The 16,679-nt window shown below is 42.8% G+C and overlaps 1 protein-coding gene across 1 annotated transcript in view; it reads right to left on the reverse strand.

The window, feature by feature from the left end:
- Positions 1-1,568: 1,568 nt before the first annotated feature.
- The window catches only part of dnah3 (dynein axonemal heavy chain 3), a 55,774-nt gene continuing 40,663 nt past the window's right edge, over positions 1,569-16,679 (reverse strand). The window contains exons 44-59 of the mRNA XM_053494518.1: positions 15,085-15,754; positions 14,713-14,878; positions 14,310-14,526; positions 13,910-14,092; positions 9,365-9,563; positions 7,414-9,221; positions 6,960-7,293; positions 6,517-6,742; positions 6,175-6,419; positions 5,911-6,027; positions 4,820-4,977; positions 4,311-4,478; positions 4,083-4,225; positions 3,768-3,972; positions 2,836-2,973; positions 1,569-1,961 (exon numbers count right to left, since the gene is read on the reverse strand). Of these exons, the coding sequence (XP_053350493.1) occupies positions 1,608-1,961; positions 2,836-2,973; positions 3,768-3,972; positions 4,083-4,225; positions 4,311-4,478; positions 4,820-4,977; positions 5,911-6,027; positions 6,175-6,419; positions 6,517-6,742; positions 6,960-7,293; positions 7,414-9,221; positions 9,365-9,563; positions 13,910-14,092; positions 14,310-14,526; positions 14,713-14,878; positions 15,085-15,754 (5,331 nt within the window). The 3' untranslated portion in view covers positions 1,569-1,607. The remainder of the gene's footprint in view (positions 1,962-2,835; positions 2,974-3,767; positions 3,973-4,082; positions 4,226-4,310; positions 4,479-4,819; positions 4,978-5,910; positions 6,028-6,174; positions 6,420-6,516; positions 6,743-6,959; positions 7,294-7,413; positions 9,222-9,364; positions 9,564-13,909; positions 14,093-14,309; positions 14,527-14,712; positions 14,879-15,084; positions 15,755-16,679) is intronic.

Consider the following 16,679-nt stretch of genomic DNA (forward strand, 5'->3'; position numbering starts at 1 on the left):
TCATTTTTTTTTTTTTTTCCCTAAATGCTCTATATAACAGATCTGTTTTTTCTTCATCCATTCAACCTTCTGATTTGCCTGTCTGTCCTTGAGATGATGAATTAACCATCTTGAAATCCATTGGGCAATCTACATGAACCAGCTTTACTGATATAATCCTAGACTTTGGATGGAGCTGGTGTCTAATGCTATGTTCATTAGGTATCAGATCTTAAACAATATTATTTGAGCTTGAATAATGTTTCCTGTATGACTCCTGGACCTCTATAACCATGTGATTAGAAATGTGTGTATAGCAGTAAAGCATGTAGAGAAGAGATGCTGGAGATAATCTGCTCAGATTACTGTATGAGAAACTTCCTCACCACCTGAACAGCAGCCCATGTGTGAGGACTGCATCCAAAGTCCAACGTAACCCGGCATGATGCGAGTACAACTTTATCTGTGTGATTCTCATACCATGTTAAGCATTAGTGCTGATAGACAAGCATGGAGAATACAAAGAATATAAATACAGTGAAACCTCGGATTGTGAGTAATGCTGTTTTCGAGTGTTCCGCAAGACAAGCAAAAATTTTTAATACATTTTGACTTGGAAAACAAACTAGTCTTGGTTTACGAGTACCGAGTATCATGTATCACGCATGCGCTTCTTGTTTTGACGCCGAGCGTCACGTGAACACAACTGAGCCAACGGTTTTTCTCTCTTTTGCACAGTGGAATTGTGGGTAATCGTCTCCCCTGCTGGGTCTTAGTGCACGTCTCTTACTGGTATAATCAACATCCGTGCACGCGTGTACTGTTTACTATAACACTGTGACCACATGTGTGTGTGTGTGTGTAAAACATTTTTTATTTTGTGTCTGTATGCGTGTGTGTACAGCGCATGTGTTAAGCAAAAGCGAGTCTCATTAGAGAGGTTAAGGATCCATTTTCTCTCTCTGTATCAGCCTGCATCCCTCTGTTGCGATTCTTTTCAAAGGTAAAGTGCAGGTTATTTTTTTGTTGGTTTTACTTCACAGCAGTAATTCTGTTAGTGTGTTGCTTTAGCCTCATACACAAACACACACACAGCACCTGCACGCACAAATGAAAACACTTATCTGTCTGGATTTATTTTTACTTTTTTTAAAGGTTAAGTGTGGGTTAATTTGTTTTATTTTTACTTTATATTTTGTAATATTTATTTTTATGTATTTATTTTTTGGGCTCTGGAACAAAGTTTCCATTATTTCTTATGGGAAATATTGCTTTGATTTACAAGTGTTTCGGAATACGAGCCCACTTCCGGAACGCATTACGCTCGTAATCCAAGGTTCCACTGTTTATACAGAATATAACATGTACACCACAGTCACATGAACACCAGTGTTGAGCTCTGGACTGTGATTGGTCAGAAGATCCACACCAAGGAACTGAAGCAATAAGAGTAGTTTAAACATGTCCTTCTTTATTAACCCCAACACTGTAAACATGTTACTGTAGTGTGTGTGTGTGTGTGTGTGTGTGTGTGTGTGTGTGTGCATATAATGTATGTGTTAATAGTGTTTATTTGTGTTGTTGGTGTGTGTGCATGTGTGTGTGCATGTGTGTATGTGTATATGTGCTCAGTCATCCAGCTGGCAGAGTGCAGCGACCCCGCGGTTGATCCAGTGTTTCTGCGGCCGGTCTGAGGGCAGCTCGATGGACAGGACATAGTTAGTGGAGTGCCCAGTGGTGGACAACGTCCCTCTCCTCGCGCTTGTTTTGTACACGGGACACACATACACACTCTCGTGCAGGAATCTGCTGCTTTCTCCGGGCTTTAGCCAGATGATGGGAAGAGAGTCAAAGAGGATTTTGGGAAGCGATTCTCCGATGACCATACGCTCTAGATCCCACCGAGCTCCCTCCAGGAACAGTCCACGTACGTATGCACCATCCTCAGGCTTTACCTCCATCTCATTCTCCTGCTTCATCACCTGATAAATAGAGAAAGAGTGAGAGAGAAAAAGAGAGAGGGGGGGGTGCAGGACAAAAGTATTCATAACATGAGTGGAAAATAAAATACTTTTAAAATGCTAATGAAACAATAGAAATGTAACTTCTAAAACCATAAAACCAGATTTTGTCTTGTTAAACGTCATAGCTGGTAGCCAATAAAAATGGATTTACACTAATGTACATCTGATGTATTTACTACATGTGTGCTTAAGGTTGATAAAAAAAAAAAAATATATATATATATAAAAAATTGGCAAGCATAAGGTTCTGACCGACGATGACAAGAGCCAGATTCAGACCAACGCAAAATTAGCAGATCTTGTGAGATGTTCCAGGCCTGCAGTGGTCAGCACCTACTAAAAGCTTCAAGGAAGGAGAAACACTGAACCACTGACAGGGTCATGTCTCTGGACAGCCAGGGCTCACTGATCTCCGTGTGGAGTGAAAGCTAGTCTGTCTGCTCTGATCCCATAGAAGAGCTAGTGTGGCTCAAATTGATGAAAAACTGAACGCTGGCTCTGATAGGAAGAAGTCATTACACCTAGCACATTGCAGTTTGTTGTGTATTGAGCTCCGTAGCTGCAGTTTGGTCAGGGTGACCCGTGTCCTCCACCAAAAGTGAGGTCTGATGGAACACATTTTCTTTTACATCATGTGAATCGCACCAGTGTTTTAATGTTGTGGCTGGTTGGTGTAAGTTTCCTTTATTATAACTATCGGTCAGCTTTAGTTCAGTAGGTTAGAATATTAAGTTAGAACGTTTTAAAATTGAATGCAGTTTTTCTTACCAAAAATATGTAAGTGTAAATACACCTACAAACACATCACACAGACACACTTACACACACTTACCTCAAACTCAAAGCCGATATAGTCGATGGGGATGGTGTATTTGCGTGCAAAATTCTGAGACACTCCGGTGAGGAACGACTGTGTGAAGTAGAACCCAGACAGCCAAAACACAGCTGGAGGCCCATTATCTATCCACTCCTAACACACACACACACACATACACAAGCAAAGTGGAATTTCTGTTACCACCCCAAAGTCGATTATTATCCTGTAAGACCAAGTGTTTTGTTTCTTTTATGTCACAGCAATTTGCCAACACTTAATACTGTAATTAGGGGTGTAAGGATATGTTCTGTTCATAGTTACATTGGACAGTTTATTCTCTCTCTCTCTCTCTCTCTCTCTCTCTCTCTCGGCTTTCTATTCTGCCTAATTTGTTTTAATTTGCTTTTCTAAAATAAATAAGTGAATCAACCGCTTTAATAAAACAGCAGAAATAATGGCCGTATCCTTGGCCTCGACCTGACTGTATTATGTGGCTGAAAATATTGCAGAACAGAAGCGTGTAAGGTTTGATAAGATCTGCAGTCAGATATACTCCAGGATATACACTGGCATTGCTTTTCTACCATGCTGTATTTTATTACAAATGTAGGTGTAAAGCTGGATAAGGACTCTGTAATTCTGCTCCTGGGGTGTCCTTACACACTGTACACATCTGAATAAAGCTTTAAACATCTTTACACAGTTTATCCAGGAGATCTGGCTTTACCACTTGGAGACTCAGGTAAGGAGATGCTGTGGATTAAACACCCTGAGGTGTATGTAATGTTGGTAAAGGCTAAACACATAACATTTTACATGGGAGACACGGAGATCAAACTCGAACTGTTGTAACAGTCAGAGTACCTTTTTAACTTAAGTCAGTGTTTAACATAGCACAGCACTGGAGAGGTAAACACACACACACACACACACACACACACACACACCTGTAGGAAGTGCAGTCTGGCCAACAGGTCAGAGACGTAGCTGCCCAGAGGTTTAAGTGAGGGGTAAGACTTAGCGGCCCACATGGCTGGAACTTTCCCAACCAGCATGCTGTTGAAAACGTCCTCTAGCTCCACGGACATCACCACCTGCCCCTTTAGAGCCTTCCGGATGTTGACCAGGCTGCTGCGAACCACCTCCGTCAACCTGATAAGCATCAGAGTGTGTATGAGTGTATCACCGGTTTTCCTTCACAGTTGGACAGTTTATATATATATATATATAGTGTGTGTGTGTGTGTGTGCGTGTGTGCGCACCTGTTAAAGCGGATGACCTCTTGCCGCAGTACCGTGTTCATGGACTCCTCGTACATCACTGGATACTGAGACATCACCTTCTCAATGTTATAATCTGGTGGTAACTTTGACATGATGTCCTCCGCCAACTCATCTACCACTTCCTGTTCACACACACACACACATATAGAATATGCCACTTGACATTTTTAGCCAATGTACAATAAGTACAGCTTTGACCACACCCACTTGAGGAGATTTGGCTCCGCCCCCTGTTTGCCTGGGTAGAGTGAGTAAGACTCCGTTTAAAAGCTGATTGGTCTCCTGGTTGTCCTTGGTGATGTCAGCATTGCTGTGTAGACCAAAGACTCCGGGCTCGACTGTGATTGGCAGGCTGCGGATGTAGTCCACATAGCTCTGACCAATGGGAAAATCTTTTAGATCATTTATATACAGCATAGTGCATGAAGTGTCAAGTGAAGTGTCAAGTGAAGTGTCAAGTGAAGTTCAATTCAATTCAATTCAATTTTATTTGTATAGCGCTTTTAGCAATTTTCATTGCCGCAAAGCAGCTTTACATAGTCAAAAGAATTATTTAAGTTTGTATGAAATGTGAATTTGTATGAATCAAAATGGTCAGTTTGTCCCTGAAGTGTCAAGTGAAGTGCAAGCACGGTTCTGTCCTGTCGTAATGCTGATGGACATTTACACAATAGTAAGTTATGTTGTTTTGGGTAAAAGGTTTTCACTTCAACTACCTCGTAGGGTCCATGAGGTGGTACGTAGTACATGTCTCCCTCACACAGTCTGTATCTATCCTGCTCGATGAGCTCAGAGCTGTAGAAGGTGGACAGCAGGGACAGCAGAAGCCTGCGATCCTTATCATCAGTCACCCTCCCACCATAATTACACTCACCTGTGGAGCGGGAGAGAGCATGAGAGCTGTGAAACACAATTAGACTGTCGGTTCAAATCCATTTTTGGACATCGTGATTTTTTTATTTGATTCAATAGCACTAATGTGTATTTTCTGATTTGTCTCATACAGCAATATATTTTAGTTTTGCAGTGTAAAGAGATTTCAGGCTCCCTCTGGAGCTGTGTGGCAAAGAGGGATGAAGCATAAAGCAGAAGGTTAACACTAATATCTCCAGTACTGTACACTCTCTTGTTTTTAAGAACGCGTCTAGACGTATCAGGTCTACTTTTTTCCACTGCTGGTTGTTATAAAGCACACTGCAGCTGACCCAGGCTCAGGATGCCCCTTCATCCTTAAACACCAACACATTCTCCTGTAGCCTACTAATTATCTCTACAGCTTAACTTTAACGCTCACATGTTGCCTGCTGACTCTGAAAAGTGCTGGTGGTGTCCTTTCAGCTGCTCCTGTTAGGGGGTGCCACAATGGATCTGCTGATCCACACATTTGATTTTGGCACAAGTGTTATGAGATTCCCCACCTGACACAACCCTCAAATTTGATTCTGAATTCTTGGAACCCTTGTGGTCGGGTGTGGTGCATTGGCTAACGCATCAGCTTGCCATGCAGGCGAATCATTCAGGCATACTAAGGCAACTAAGATACCAATTTCTAGCTACTCCTACATTGTATTGTTGTTCTTGTACTACATACTGGAGAGAACATGATGGCAAATACAGTTTGAGCAATATCTAACCAACAATGGATAACAACAGAGATTACCATGGCCTCTTGCATTTGACTGTTTCCCACATTTATTACTGGTCGATTTGGTCTAGACATCATACTGTATTAAGGATGTAGATAGAAAGCAGTATAGAATACTGTTTATTTAGAGTACTAAATGAAAATGACACACACAAACCATACCAGTCAGGTATGTCAGAGCCTCTAGAGGAACATCCTCATACTCATCCAGGAACATCTGAATCTGACGCATGCTGATCCTCAGATCTGATTCGTTAAATTCGTAGGGTATATTCCACCCTGCACAGTTACACAAAACACCAAACTTAACATAATTATTTTAAATTACAATAAATTACCTTTAAATGAAACCTTATAAAGAAAGAAGCAAGCAATAAAAGCTTTTGAAGCAGACAGAATGATAAGACAGAGAGACAGACAGGTGACCTAGCGAGCCATAGGTTCTCCTCTCCTGGACAAGTGCATGGAAAAAGCAGAGACCGAAGAGCAGCTTCCTCCAGGCATGGGGTTGGTTGGAGCTACAGAAGAATCCAGGGTCACACAGAGGGTCAGTGAGGTAGGAGCGTAGCAGATTGGCTCTCAGACCTTTAGGAGGCTCATTAGTCATTTTCACTCCATTCTGCAGGATACTGACCGGAAACTTCTCACATGGGTAACTGGTCAACCACAGCCTGAGATTTGGAGACAGAGAAAGACACACCAAGGCATCGTGGAGAGAAATATTGAGACAAAGAGACAAAGAATCAGAGAGAGAGATTTATTCCTTACCTGAAATTAGGGTGTGTGTTCTCAGGTGTGATCACCTCCTCACATATCTTTTCCAGTGTTGGCATCCAGCTGCTTGCTAGATGACAGTTTTGCAGGACAACCCATGTTCCATTGCTAAAAGCTGACTTTATGATGCTAGCAGCGACAGGACCCTGCCCCTGACCGAGGGACACAGCCTGTGTCTTACTGCCCCCCATATTTACATCTTCTGCAAACTTTAACAACACTAAGGATGAGAGAGAAGGAAATGGGAAGGAAGAGGAGATCAAAAGCACGCAATGTCTTCATGAGTTTTTTCATTTCCAAGCCGAGGAAAAACAGTGTGCATGCACTACAGTCTGCTAAAAAATTTAACAGTTACCACCTCTTAAAGCATAGCAAGCATAGCGTTGGTGGTAAAAGAATATTTATATCAAACTGTATATAATATTTCACACACAGACCTGCGGTGGGATCCGATCCTGGCGAGAGTATAAAGATTAGAGGAGAGCAGCAGTTTGAGTCACTGTAGCTTTTTGCCAGGTCGAAAGTCGGAGGTTCGATATAGGATTGACCGATGTTCACGACAATAAACTGCTGCACAGCAGGAACGAGTTTATCAGGGCGGAAGCAGCGGAGCACTGCCATACGCTCCATGCCCACCAAGGTGTGCCATTTGCCTGGGAAATGCTCCTCATGCGGACGGCTTGAGCTGTACACCTGCTTCCACCCAGCCATGTTTTCACGCACATCCTCAAAAAGACCTTCAAGACCAGGGAGCTTTGAGGCCCGGACCACCTGATGCAGTATAGTGAAAAAGATAATGAAAAAGACAATCAATAGGCAAGATTCATGAATGAACACGATTAACTACTGTAGATACTAATAACAAGAAATGAAAAAAGTTGAAGACTGCACCTCTGACCACGCTTTATCCGAGAGCCACTCAGGAGCAGGATTTGGGTGTGGGTTATCTAGTGCAATGCCACCAGTGAGCAGAAAGCGCCAGATATGGTCGTTAATCTGACCTTTGCCCTGCATGATTCCAACAGTTAGCAGCAGTGAGAAAAGCAGTTTGTCTTTCTCAAAAAGTGAGCGGCACACATTGTTGTAGATGCTCATAGTAAACTGATCCAGGATGTTAGCAATACGTGTAGTTAAGTGTCCACTTGGTACACTTTGAGAGATGGAGTGAAGGTAGAGACTGATAAACCATGTGAATGAGTATTGGTACATTGGCTCAATGTTGGCCAGTTCAGAGATGCAGAAGAACAGGATAGATGAGTGCTCAGCCACAGGGCGGTATCCCATCCTCGTCCTGTCGATCTCCTTCTCTGTTTCACTTGCAATCTTCTGCTTCTCTGAGATCTCCTCAGAAAGGACCTTGGAAGATGACAGGACTGTGATAGCTGTCTCATCTTCAAGGATGTTTCCTTGCGATGAGGAGAGAACCTCCAGTATCTTGTCCTCAATCTCCTTAAGCTGCTTGCTGTTGGCTGCACTTTCTAGGATAAGTTGGTTTTTCTTTTCCTCCAGTTCTGGTTTCTCTTTAGCAGCAACAATACCAAGAAGCTGGTCTTGAAGCCCAAGTGGTGTAATCATGAAATTCAGCAAACACACCTTCACAGCTACTTCAGGCAAGTAGTGTGGGTTCCTTAACCCAGTTGTCATATAGAACTGGAAGCCTTGCGAATATTCTATTATATTCTCGCCGAGCTTCAGGTATTCCACACCTTGCTGCTTGAATGTCTGCTTCAGAAGAACTGGCTCGAGAACAGCATCCAGCTCCTCGCCGACATTCTCCAGGAGGACAGGAGTTCCAAACTGGATGGCGTTTTCTAATGTTCGCACATAGTTGCTATCAGAGAGCTTGATGATGGACAGCTTGTTGGACTTTTCCATGTTCTTGATCCACTTGTTGGCCTGTCCCTGAGGGTCTATCATGAGTGGCCAGCGACGGGAATTTGTCACAATTATGCCATTGTCTGTGGAGAAAGAGTCTACAGGTAACCCAGCGATCTGCCATGCCCGGATCAGGACTTGATTACCAAGAGTGTTGCTGAGTGTGAAGTCTTCAGAACATGGTATTTTCCTTTTCATGCAAACCTTATGCCATTCCAGCTGGCACTCTACCCGGTAATCTACTGTAAAAGCCCCCAGGTATGAGACTGTGGCTGCAGAAAGAAGCACATCCCCGGTCAGGTTGGTGTATTTGATTCCAAGGAGTCGTGCTGCTTCTGTCCACCTCTCCTTTTCCCCTCCCAGTCCACCAATCAGCTTCTCTGCCCGGATCAGTTTCTGTGAGCACATCTCAATGTTGTCTTCCAGATCCTTTTTCTTCTGCATCATCTTACCAAATGTATCATTCAAAGAGGACAAACGGTCCTCCACAGCTTTCAACTCACCCCGCTTCACTTCAAGAGTCTTCATTTGAACTGCCAGCTCTTCCTCTGCCTTGCAGAGCCTCTCCTTCTTTGGAGCCACCACTTTAGCCACACGTTCATACACCTCCATGGCTCGGACCCACTTGCACAAACCCTCACAGGCAGATGAGACATTTTTGATGAGCGCAGGTTGAAAATCACTATTGTCAATAAACTTCTCACGGATCTTCTTGATGTTGGCGGCAGGGATGTTGTCTTTATCAAAGGCTTTAAGGCTTTCCAGGAACTTCATATCCCCCAGCAGCTTCTTGGATGGACCCCAATAATCCTCAATCATCTTACCTATGTGAAAAGAAAGAAAGAAAGATCACTGCTACAGTAAATATAGAGAAACATAAATCTATGTGTAAATGCATAAAGCTGTGAAGTTCTTAACTAATCCTTGCTTGATAGTTCAGATCACATTTTCTCTCTCTCTCTCTTACCAGAACCTCCAGGATCTGGTTTCCTCTCGGGTTTGATGCCCTTCATTACACAGATGGACTCCATGACGAGTTTAACAGGACCTGGAGGGTTCTGCATGGACTTTACCACTGTGATGTCAGCAGGTTTTAGAGTGTCCAGAGCTGAAAGAGCTGCTTCCAGTGCTGGCATTGCTTCTGCAAGGTCTCCTTCACACTCGTCCTAACAAGGAATCAGTTAATTGATCAAAACCACTATCATTTCGGAAATATGGCAGCCATTCCACAGCATTAGGAGCAATAACAAAGCAAAAGCAAATGTAAGCGATTTAATTTAAAAAATGGTCATAATTTTGGCCCAATTTTGACTTTTTTCCTCACCAATAATGTTCTGTCACTACTTCAGTGGAATTACTAATGTTGAAATTAAACCTTATGACCTGATTGCCATCAAATACAAACATCAGATTTATCCTTCACTACAGTGCACACTTTTGCCAAAATTCTTTCTGTTTGAAAACAAACCAGACAACTTTACTGAAATGTCAGTTGAATGAAATATGTTCTAGACCAAAAATAGTATAGACACATCTTCTAATTTAATGTTTTTTTTTTTTTTTTTACATCTGAGCTCTGCTGCAGAGGAGAAGTTCATTTAGAGTCACCAGCCTCAGAAATCACCAATTAACAACCAGCAGCTCAGATTAGAGTCGTTATGAAGCTTTACAGAGCAGAAGGAGCAGATAAACATCTCAATATCAACTGTTCAGAGGACATTATTGTGTGTTTGGGTTAATAAACACCTTCAGTATTGTTTTACAGTGTAGAGAGAAATAAACATTTAGGAACGACCATGGAGTAAGAAGGGGTGTACAAACTTTCGACTGGTAGTGTACAAATAAATAAAAAAATATATATGAATAATATGTAGAAGGAAATATTAAATGATAGAAATATTATAGTCATTTTTAACTTGTTTACAAAATTGATTTGTTATTATTTATTTATTGACTGTAAATAATGTTCGCTTTCAAAAGCTACACTCGATGCTGTGTAAAAACGCTATGGGAACTTCTTTCTGTGTTGCCCGTTGTGAAGCATGTGTGTATTAAACACGCCAAATATTTGGCTTATATAACCTCGATCAGATGACGTCATCTGATGAAGCGCACCTGCAGGTTATAAATAGGAGTGAACCGGAAATATTCCTCAGATCTTTTTGTCTTTAGGACCGTATTGTGTTTGCGTGTGATGTGTGCAAGCTAATTTAAAAGTATTAACTCACGATATGGTGGAGTTGTTAGATCCGTACCTCCGCAAGATAGATCACTTCGGAGCGCGATCTCCACACCTTTGTTTCGAGTGCTTTGCGCGCGGCTCGCATTCTTAAAGAGAATCACAAGTTGCGGCGCATTCCTGGGGTTAAACACTGCAATCTGGCAGGCGCGCACGAGACGGAATTCCCCCTTTCTCCCCCTCGCCGGATCTGGAAGTTTTCCATCCACTTCTCAAGCGCGCATCGGCATTTGTGAGATTTTATAATTTGGATGTTCATGCTACTCCAGGCTCACAAGTCCTGGGGTCAGCCTCCCAGAGCTAGGTCTGAGACCTCCTTGGCCTTTGTGCGCACACGCTACACAACCTTGGGGTCCAGACACTTGCAGTGCGGCAGCGTTGGTATTCTCGTTCCCATAGCGTTTTCACACAGCATCGAGTGTAGCTTTTGAAAGGGAACGTCATGGGTTACTTTGCTGTAACCCTGTTCCCTGAAAAGGCAGGAACGAGATGCTGCGTTTCTATTTATAAGCTGCAGGTGCGCTTCATCAGATGACGTCACCTGACCAAGGTTATATATGCCAAGATTCGGCGTGTTTGACACACACATGCTTCACACCTGGCAACACAGAAAGATGTTCCCATAGCCTTTTCACGCAGCATCTCGTTCCCGCTTTTTCAGGGAACAGGGTTACAGCAAAGTAACCCGAAACGTTTTGCAGGCCACCTGTGGTTCCACAGCCCACCAGAGGCCCCACAAGCCTACACTTTGGCTAACACTGATGTATAGGAATCATTTGTTAATAGTTACTTATCCACCATCAGGTATTTCACACTGAGTGCTAAGTCGAATTCCTCTACACCATTTCTACATATTTCTTACAGCATTACTGTAAAGCATTGCCACCAGTCAATTCATATTAATTATTTATTTGTGTGAGCTTATAATGTGTTCATATCTAAATACACACTCCTATCTCATGCTGCAAATATCCTGAACAACATCTACGCTAATTCTTTTCCACCATTCTTCCTTTTTCTACCCATCCTGAGGCACCTGGAGATTGTGCCAGCTTCAGTGGGTAGAGGCCAACCCCTTAAAAATCTTGAGGCATCCACAGAAGAACCACCTCCACCTGGATTCTGCTTCATGATGGTTTGGATCTACACATGCTGCTTCTAAGTTCCCAGTGATCCAGACCACCCTTCGTCCTCTGCATGTGCTGACTCATCCCTGTGCTAAACTAGACTCCATGATAACTTGGACACCTTTCATTATACGGGACTTCCTGGAGCCTAACACACATGATGTCGTTATATAATTCCTGCTCTCTGTTTCACCCAGATGAGGATGGGTTCCCTGGTGAGTCTGGTTCCTCTCAAGGTTTCTTCCTATTGCCCTCTCATGGAGTTTTTCCTCGCCACCGTCGCCCTCAGCTTGTTCATCAGAGACATTCTTACAATCTCAGTTTTATCTAATCACATTTTTTCTCACTTACAGTGGTGTGAAAAACTATTTGCCCCCTTCCTGATTTCTTATTCTTTTGCATGTTTGTCACACTTAAATGTTTCTGATCATCAAACACATTTAACTATTAGTCAAAGATAACACAAGTAAACACAAAATGCAGTTTTTAAATGATGGTTTTTATTATTTAGGGAGAAAAAAAATCCAAACTTACATGGCCCTGTGTGAAAAAGTAATTGCCCCCTAAACCTAATAACTGATTGGGCCACCCTTAGCAGCAATAACTGCAATCAAGTGTTTGGGATAACTTGCAACGAGTCTTTTACAGAGCTCTGGAGGAATTTTGGCCCACTCATCTTTGCAGAATTGTTGTAATTCAGCTTTATTTGAGAGTTTTCTAGCATGAACCGCCTTTTTAAGGTCATGCCACAACATCTCAATAGGATTCAGGTCAGGACTTTGACTGGGCCACTCCAAAGTCTTCATTTTGTTTTTCTTCAGCCATTCAGAGGTGGATTTGCTGGTGTGTTTTGGGTCATTGTCCTGCTGCAGCACCCAAGATCGCTTCAGCTTGAGTTGCCGAACAGATGGCCGGACATTCTCCTTCAGGATTTTTTGGTAGACAGTAGAATTCATGGTTCCATCTATCACAGCAAGCCTTCCAGGTCCTGAAGCAGCAAAACAACCCCAGACCATCACACTACCACCCCCATATTTTACTGTTGGTATGGTGTTCTTTTTCTGAAATGCTGTGTTACTTTTACGCCAGATGTAACGGGACATGCACCTTCCAAAAAGTTCAACTTTTGTCTCGTCGGTCCACAAGGTATTTTCCCAAAAGTCTTGGCAATCATTGAGATGTTTTTTAGCAAAATTGAGACGAGCCTTGATGTTCTTTTTGCTTAAGTGGTTTGCGCCTTGGAAATCTGCCATGCAGGCTGTTTTTGCCCAGTCTCTTTCTTATGGTGGAGTCGTGAACACTGACCTTAATTAAGGCAAGTGAGGCCTGCAGTTCTTTAGTTGTTGTCCTGGAGTCTTTTGTGGCCTCTCGGATGAGTTGTCTCTGCGCTCTTGGGGTAATTTTGGTCGGCTGGCCACTCCTGGGAAGGTTCACCACTGTTCCATGTTTTTGCCATTTGTGGATGATGGCTCTCACTGTGGTTCGCTGGAGTCCCAAGGCTTTGGAAATGGCTTTATAACCTTTACCAGCCTAATAGATCTCAATTACTTTTGTTCTCATTTTTTTCTGAATTTCTTTGGATCTTGGCATAATGTCTAGCTTTTGAGGTGCTTTTGGTCTACTTCTCTGTGTCAGGTAGCTCCTATTTAAGTGATTTTTTGATTGAAACAGGTGTGGCAGTAATCAGGCCTGGGGGTGACTACAGAAATTGAACTTTTAACTGTGATAAACCACAGTTAAGTTATTTTTTAACAAGGGGGGGCAATTACTTTTTCACACAGGGCCATGTAGATTTGGAGTTTTTTTTCTCCCTTAATAACATAATCTTCATTTAAAAACTGCATTTTGTGTTCAATTATGTTATCTTTGACTAATAGTTAACGGTTTTTGATGAGCAGAAACATTTAAGTGTGACAAACATGCAAAAGAATAAGAAATCAGGAAGGGGGCAAATAGTTTTTCACACCACTGTATACACACTTTCATAAATTTTCTTTTCATTTTGTGAAGCTGCTTTAAGACAATGACCCTTGTTAAAAGCGCTATATAAATAAAATTGAATTGTTCTATGTATAAAAGTAACTGATTTCTTATGTTTTAAGAGAAATGTGAGTTTGAATAGGAGATCAGTGAAATATTTCTGAACCTTAATGGCTTTCGCAGCTGCTGCAGCCTCATTGGCTACTTTCTCATCAGCAGCGACGAGCTCTTTCTTCGCATCCACCTCCACGGTCTCCTTCTCGATCTTCACCATCATCTCATCTGTCTCTGATGAGGTTCTGATCAGCTCAGGCTGAAGAGCGGTCAGTTCCTGCTGCATCACTGCCACCTGGTACACACACACACACACACACACACACACACACACACAAAAGAGATACCTGTAATTACACGAGTATTAGACTTTATCATAAGTCACTCTGGATGAGGCCATCTGACTAATCCAATAAATGTGAATTTATCTATTTACTATTAGATGTGGATTTCATATTCAGTGACAGACAGATAATTGAACAAACAGCAAAACAGACAGATCTTTTTGTGACCTGTGAGGCGGCAAAGTCGAGTTTGTCCAGTCCGCTCAGGTAGCGGTTCCTGAACGTGTCCACCTCACCGCGCTTGTCCATCAGAAGTGTCTTAAAGGTGAGGATCAGCTCTAGGTAGGAGGTGGGAGTGACGTAGTTATGTCTGCGCAGCTGTGAGTAATACTGCTCTGAGAGCCTTTCCACACTCTCCTGAAACATCTTACACATCTCCACCACCCTGAGAGAGACATGCAGTGAGAGAGAGATAAAGAAAAAACTAAAAAATTCAACAAACTAACAAAATACATTATCTAACAGAATCTGGTTTGTTGGTCCAGCGCACACCAGAGTAGCATCACGGACAGCGACATATGCATTACAGCACCAGTTGCCACACTGGAGGTCAAAGGTCACACACACTCACTCTCTCCGTATGCTAAAATCCAGTTCTACGTCTTCCAGGAATTTGTTAGCGACCATCTCCAGTGCGTCTGTAGGCCACGCCTGAAACCAGTCGATGGTGCAGCAGTTAATCAGAGACGGGAACATGCGGAGGCGGTTCCGAAATGTGTCACCGATTGGGCTCATAGCTGTGACACACATCAATATCAAACGTCTCAGTGTGTGTGTGTGTGTGTGTGTGTGTGTGTGTGTGAGGTACAGGAAGAAGAATAGTACGGAATATGTAAGCATGTGATTTTGTGCATGAGTATTCAGAGACATAATTTACTATTTCTAAATATTAGCATAATTAAATTACACTGTGTGTGTGTGTGTGTGTGTGTGTGTGTGGTACCCAGAACAATATGCAGGTTCTCTTTGACCCTGTCGATAAAGAAGTTGTACATAGAGAGTGGCGTGGCGTCGATTTTTCTGCCCTGGTTCTTGCCGATGCTCTGCATCTTCTGCACGATGTCGGCGCGCTCATCCTGTGCGAACAGGTTAGGCACGTCTCCGGTGTTTAGAAGTGTGTTCACATCTTCCACAAACATCTCATCCTTCAACTGTCCATCTCCTAAGAGGAACGTGGTCTTTTCACCCTCCACCCCGGCCTTGGTCATCACACGCTTCAGGTCGTCCCTCCACTCGGCCCTGCCGTAGTTCTTGGTGAGCTCGATTTGGAAGAGCTTGTACTGACTGATGAAGGTGGCGAGTTTGGCAGAGCTGCTGCGCCCAGATCCTCCGATGCCCACGAGGAGCAGGTGGCCGTTGTCCTGCTTTAGCACGCGGCAGATGCGAGAGATGTGCTCGATGGCGAACTGGAACATGACGAGGCTCATAGGGGCCGTGCTCAAGCTGTTAAACTCCTGCAGCTGATTTTCCATGATGCCGGTAAGCGACTGAAGGTCTCGGATCTCATCATACGTCCTGTTCGCGTCCAAATCTGGTGTGGCATAGTCACCGAAAATAAGGGATCTAATGCTCTCATCTGACACTTTACCATTCGGAGAGAGATGGCACAGGAGCTGCGAGAGAGAGAGAGAGAGAGAGAGAGAGAGAGATGTGATAATCATAGTGATGATGATGGTGAGGATAACAAAGATTAAGATGATGATGAAAATGATTATGTTAATGAGAATAATGATGATTAAGAAGATTATGATGACGAGGAGGAGGATGAAGATTATTATAGTGATGAGAGAGAATTGCGAGAATTATGATTGAGGAACATGATAAGAGTGGAAATGTTTATGATGATGATGCTGGTGGTGAAAATGATGAAGATAATGATGAAGGTGATGATGATGTTGGTGATGTAGGGTCAGGGGTAGCTCAGTGGTTAAGGCATTGGACTACGGTTCGGAAGATCCCAGGTTCAAACCCCACAACCACCAAGTTGCCACTGTTGGGGCCCTTGAGCGCGGCCCTTAACCCTCAACTGCTCAGATGTGTAATGAGATAAAAATGTAAGTCGCTCTGGATAAGAGGGTCTGCCAAATGCCCAAATGTAAATGTAAATGTGATGGTAATGATAATGAAGGTGATGATGATGGTGATGATGTTGGTGATAATGAAGATGATGATGGTGTTGGTGATGATGAAGATGAAGGTGTTGATGGTGATAATGAAGGTGATGATGATATTGGTGATAATGATGAAGATGATGATGTTGGTGATGATGATGTTGATGATAATAAAGATGATGGTGATGATGTTGGTGATAATGATGAAGATGATGTTGGTGATGATGATGTTGATGATAATGAAGATGATGGTGATGATGTTGGTGATAATGATGAAGATGATGTTGGTGATGATGATGTTGATGATAATGAAGATGATGGTGATGATGTTGGTGATGGTGATGATGTTGGTGATGATAAAGATGATGTTGGTGACGGTGATAATGTTGGTGATGATGAAGGTGATGATGATGGTGATAATGATGTG

The sequence above is a fragment of the Clarias gariepinus genome, chromosome 4 (genome assembly GCF_024256425.1).
Source record: "Clarias gariepinus isolate MV-2021 ecotype Netherlands chromosome 4, CGAR_prim_01v2, whole genome shotgun sequence".
Lineage (NCBI taxonomy): Eukaryota > Metazoa > Chordata > Actinopteri > Siluriformes > Clariidae > Clarias > Clarias gariepinus.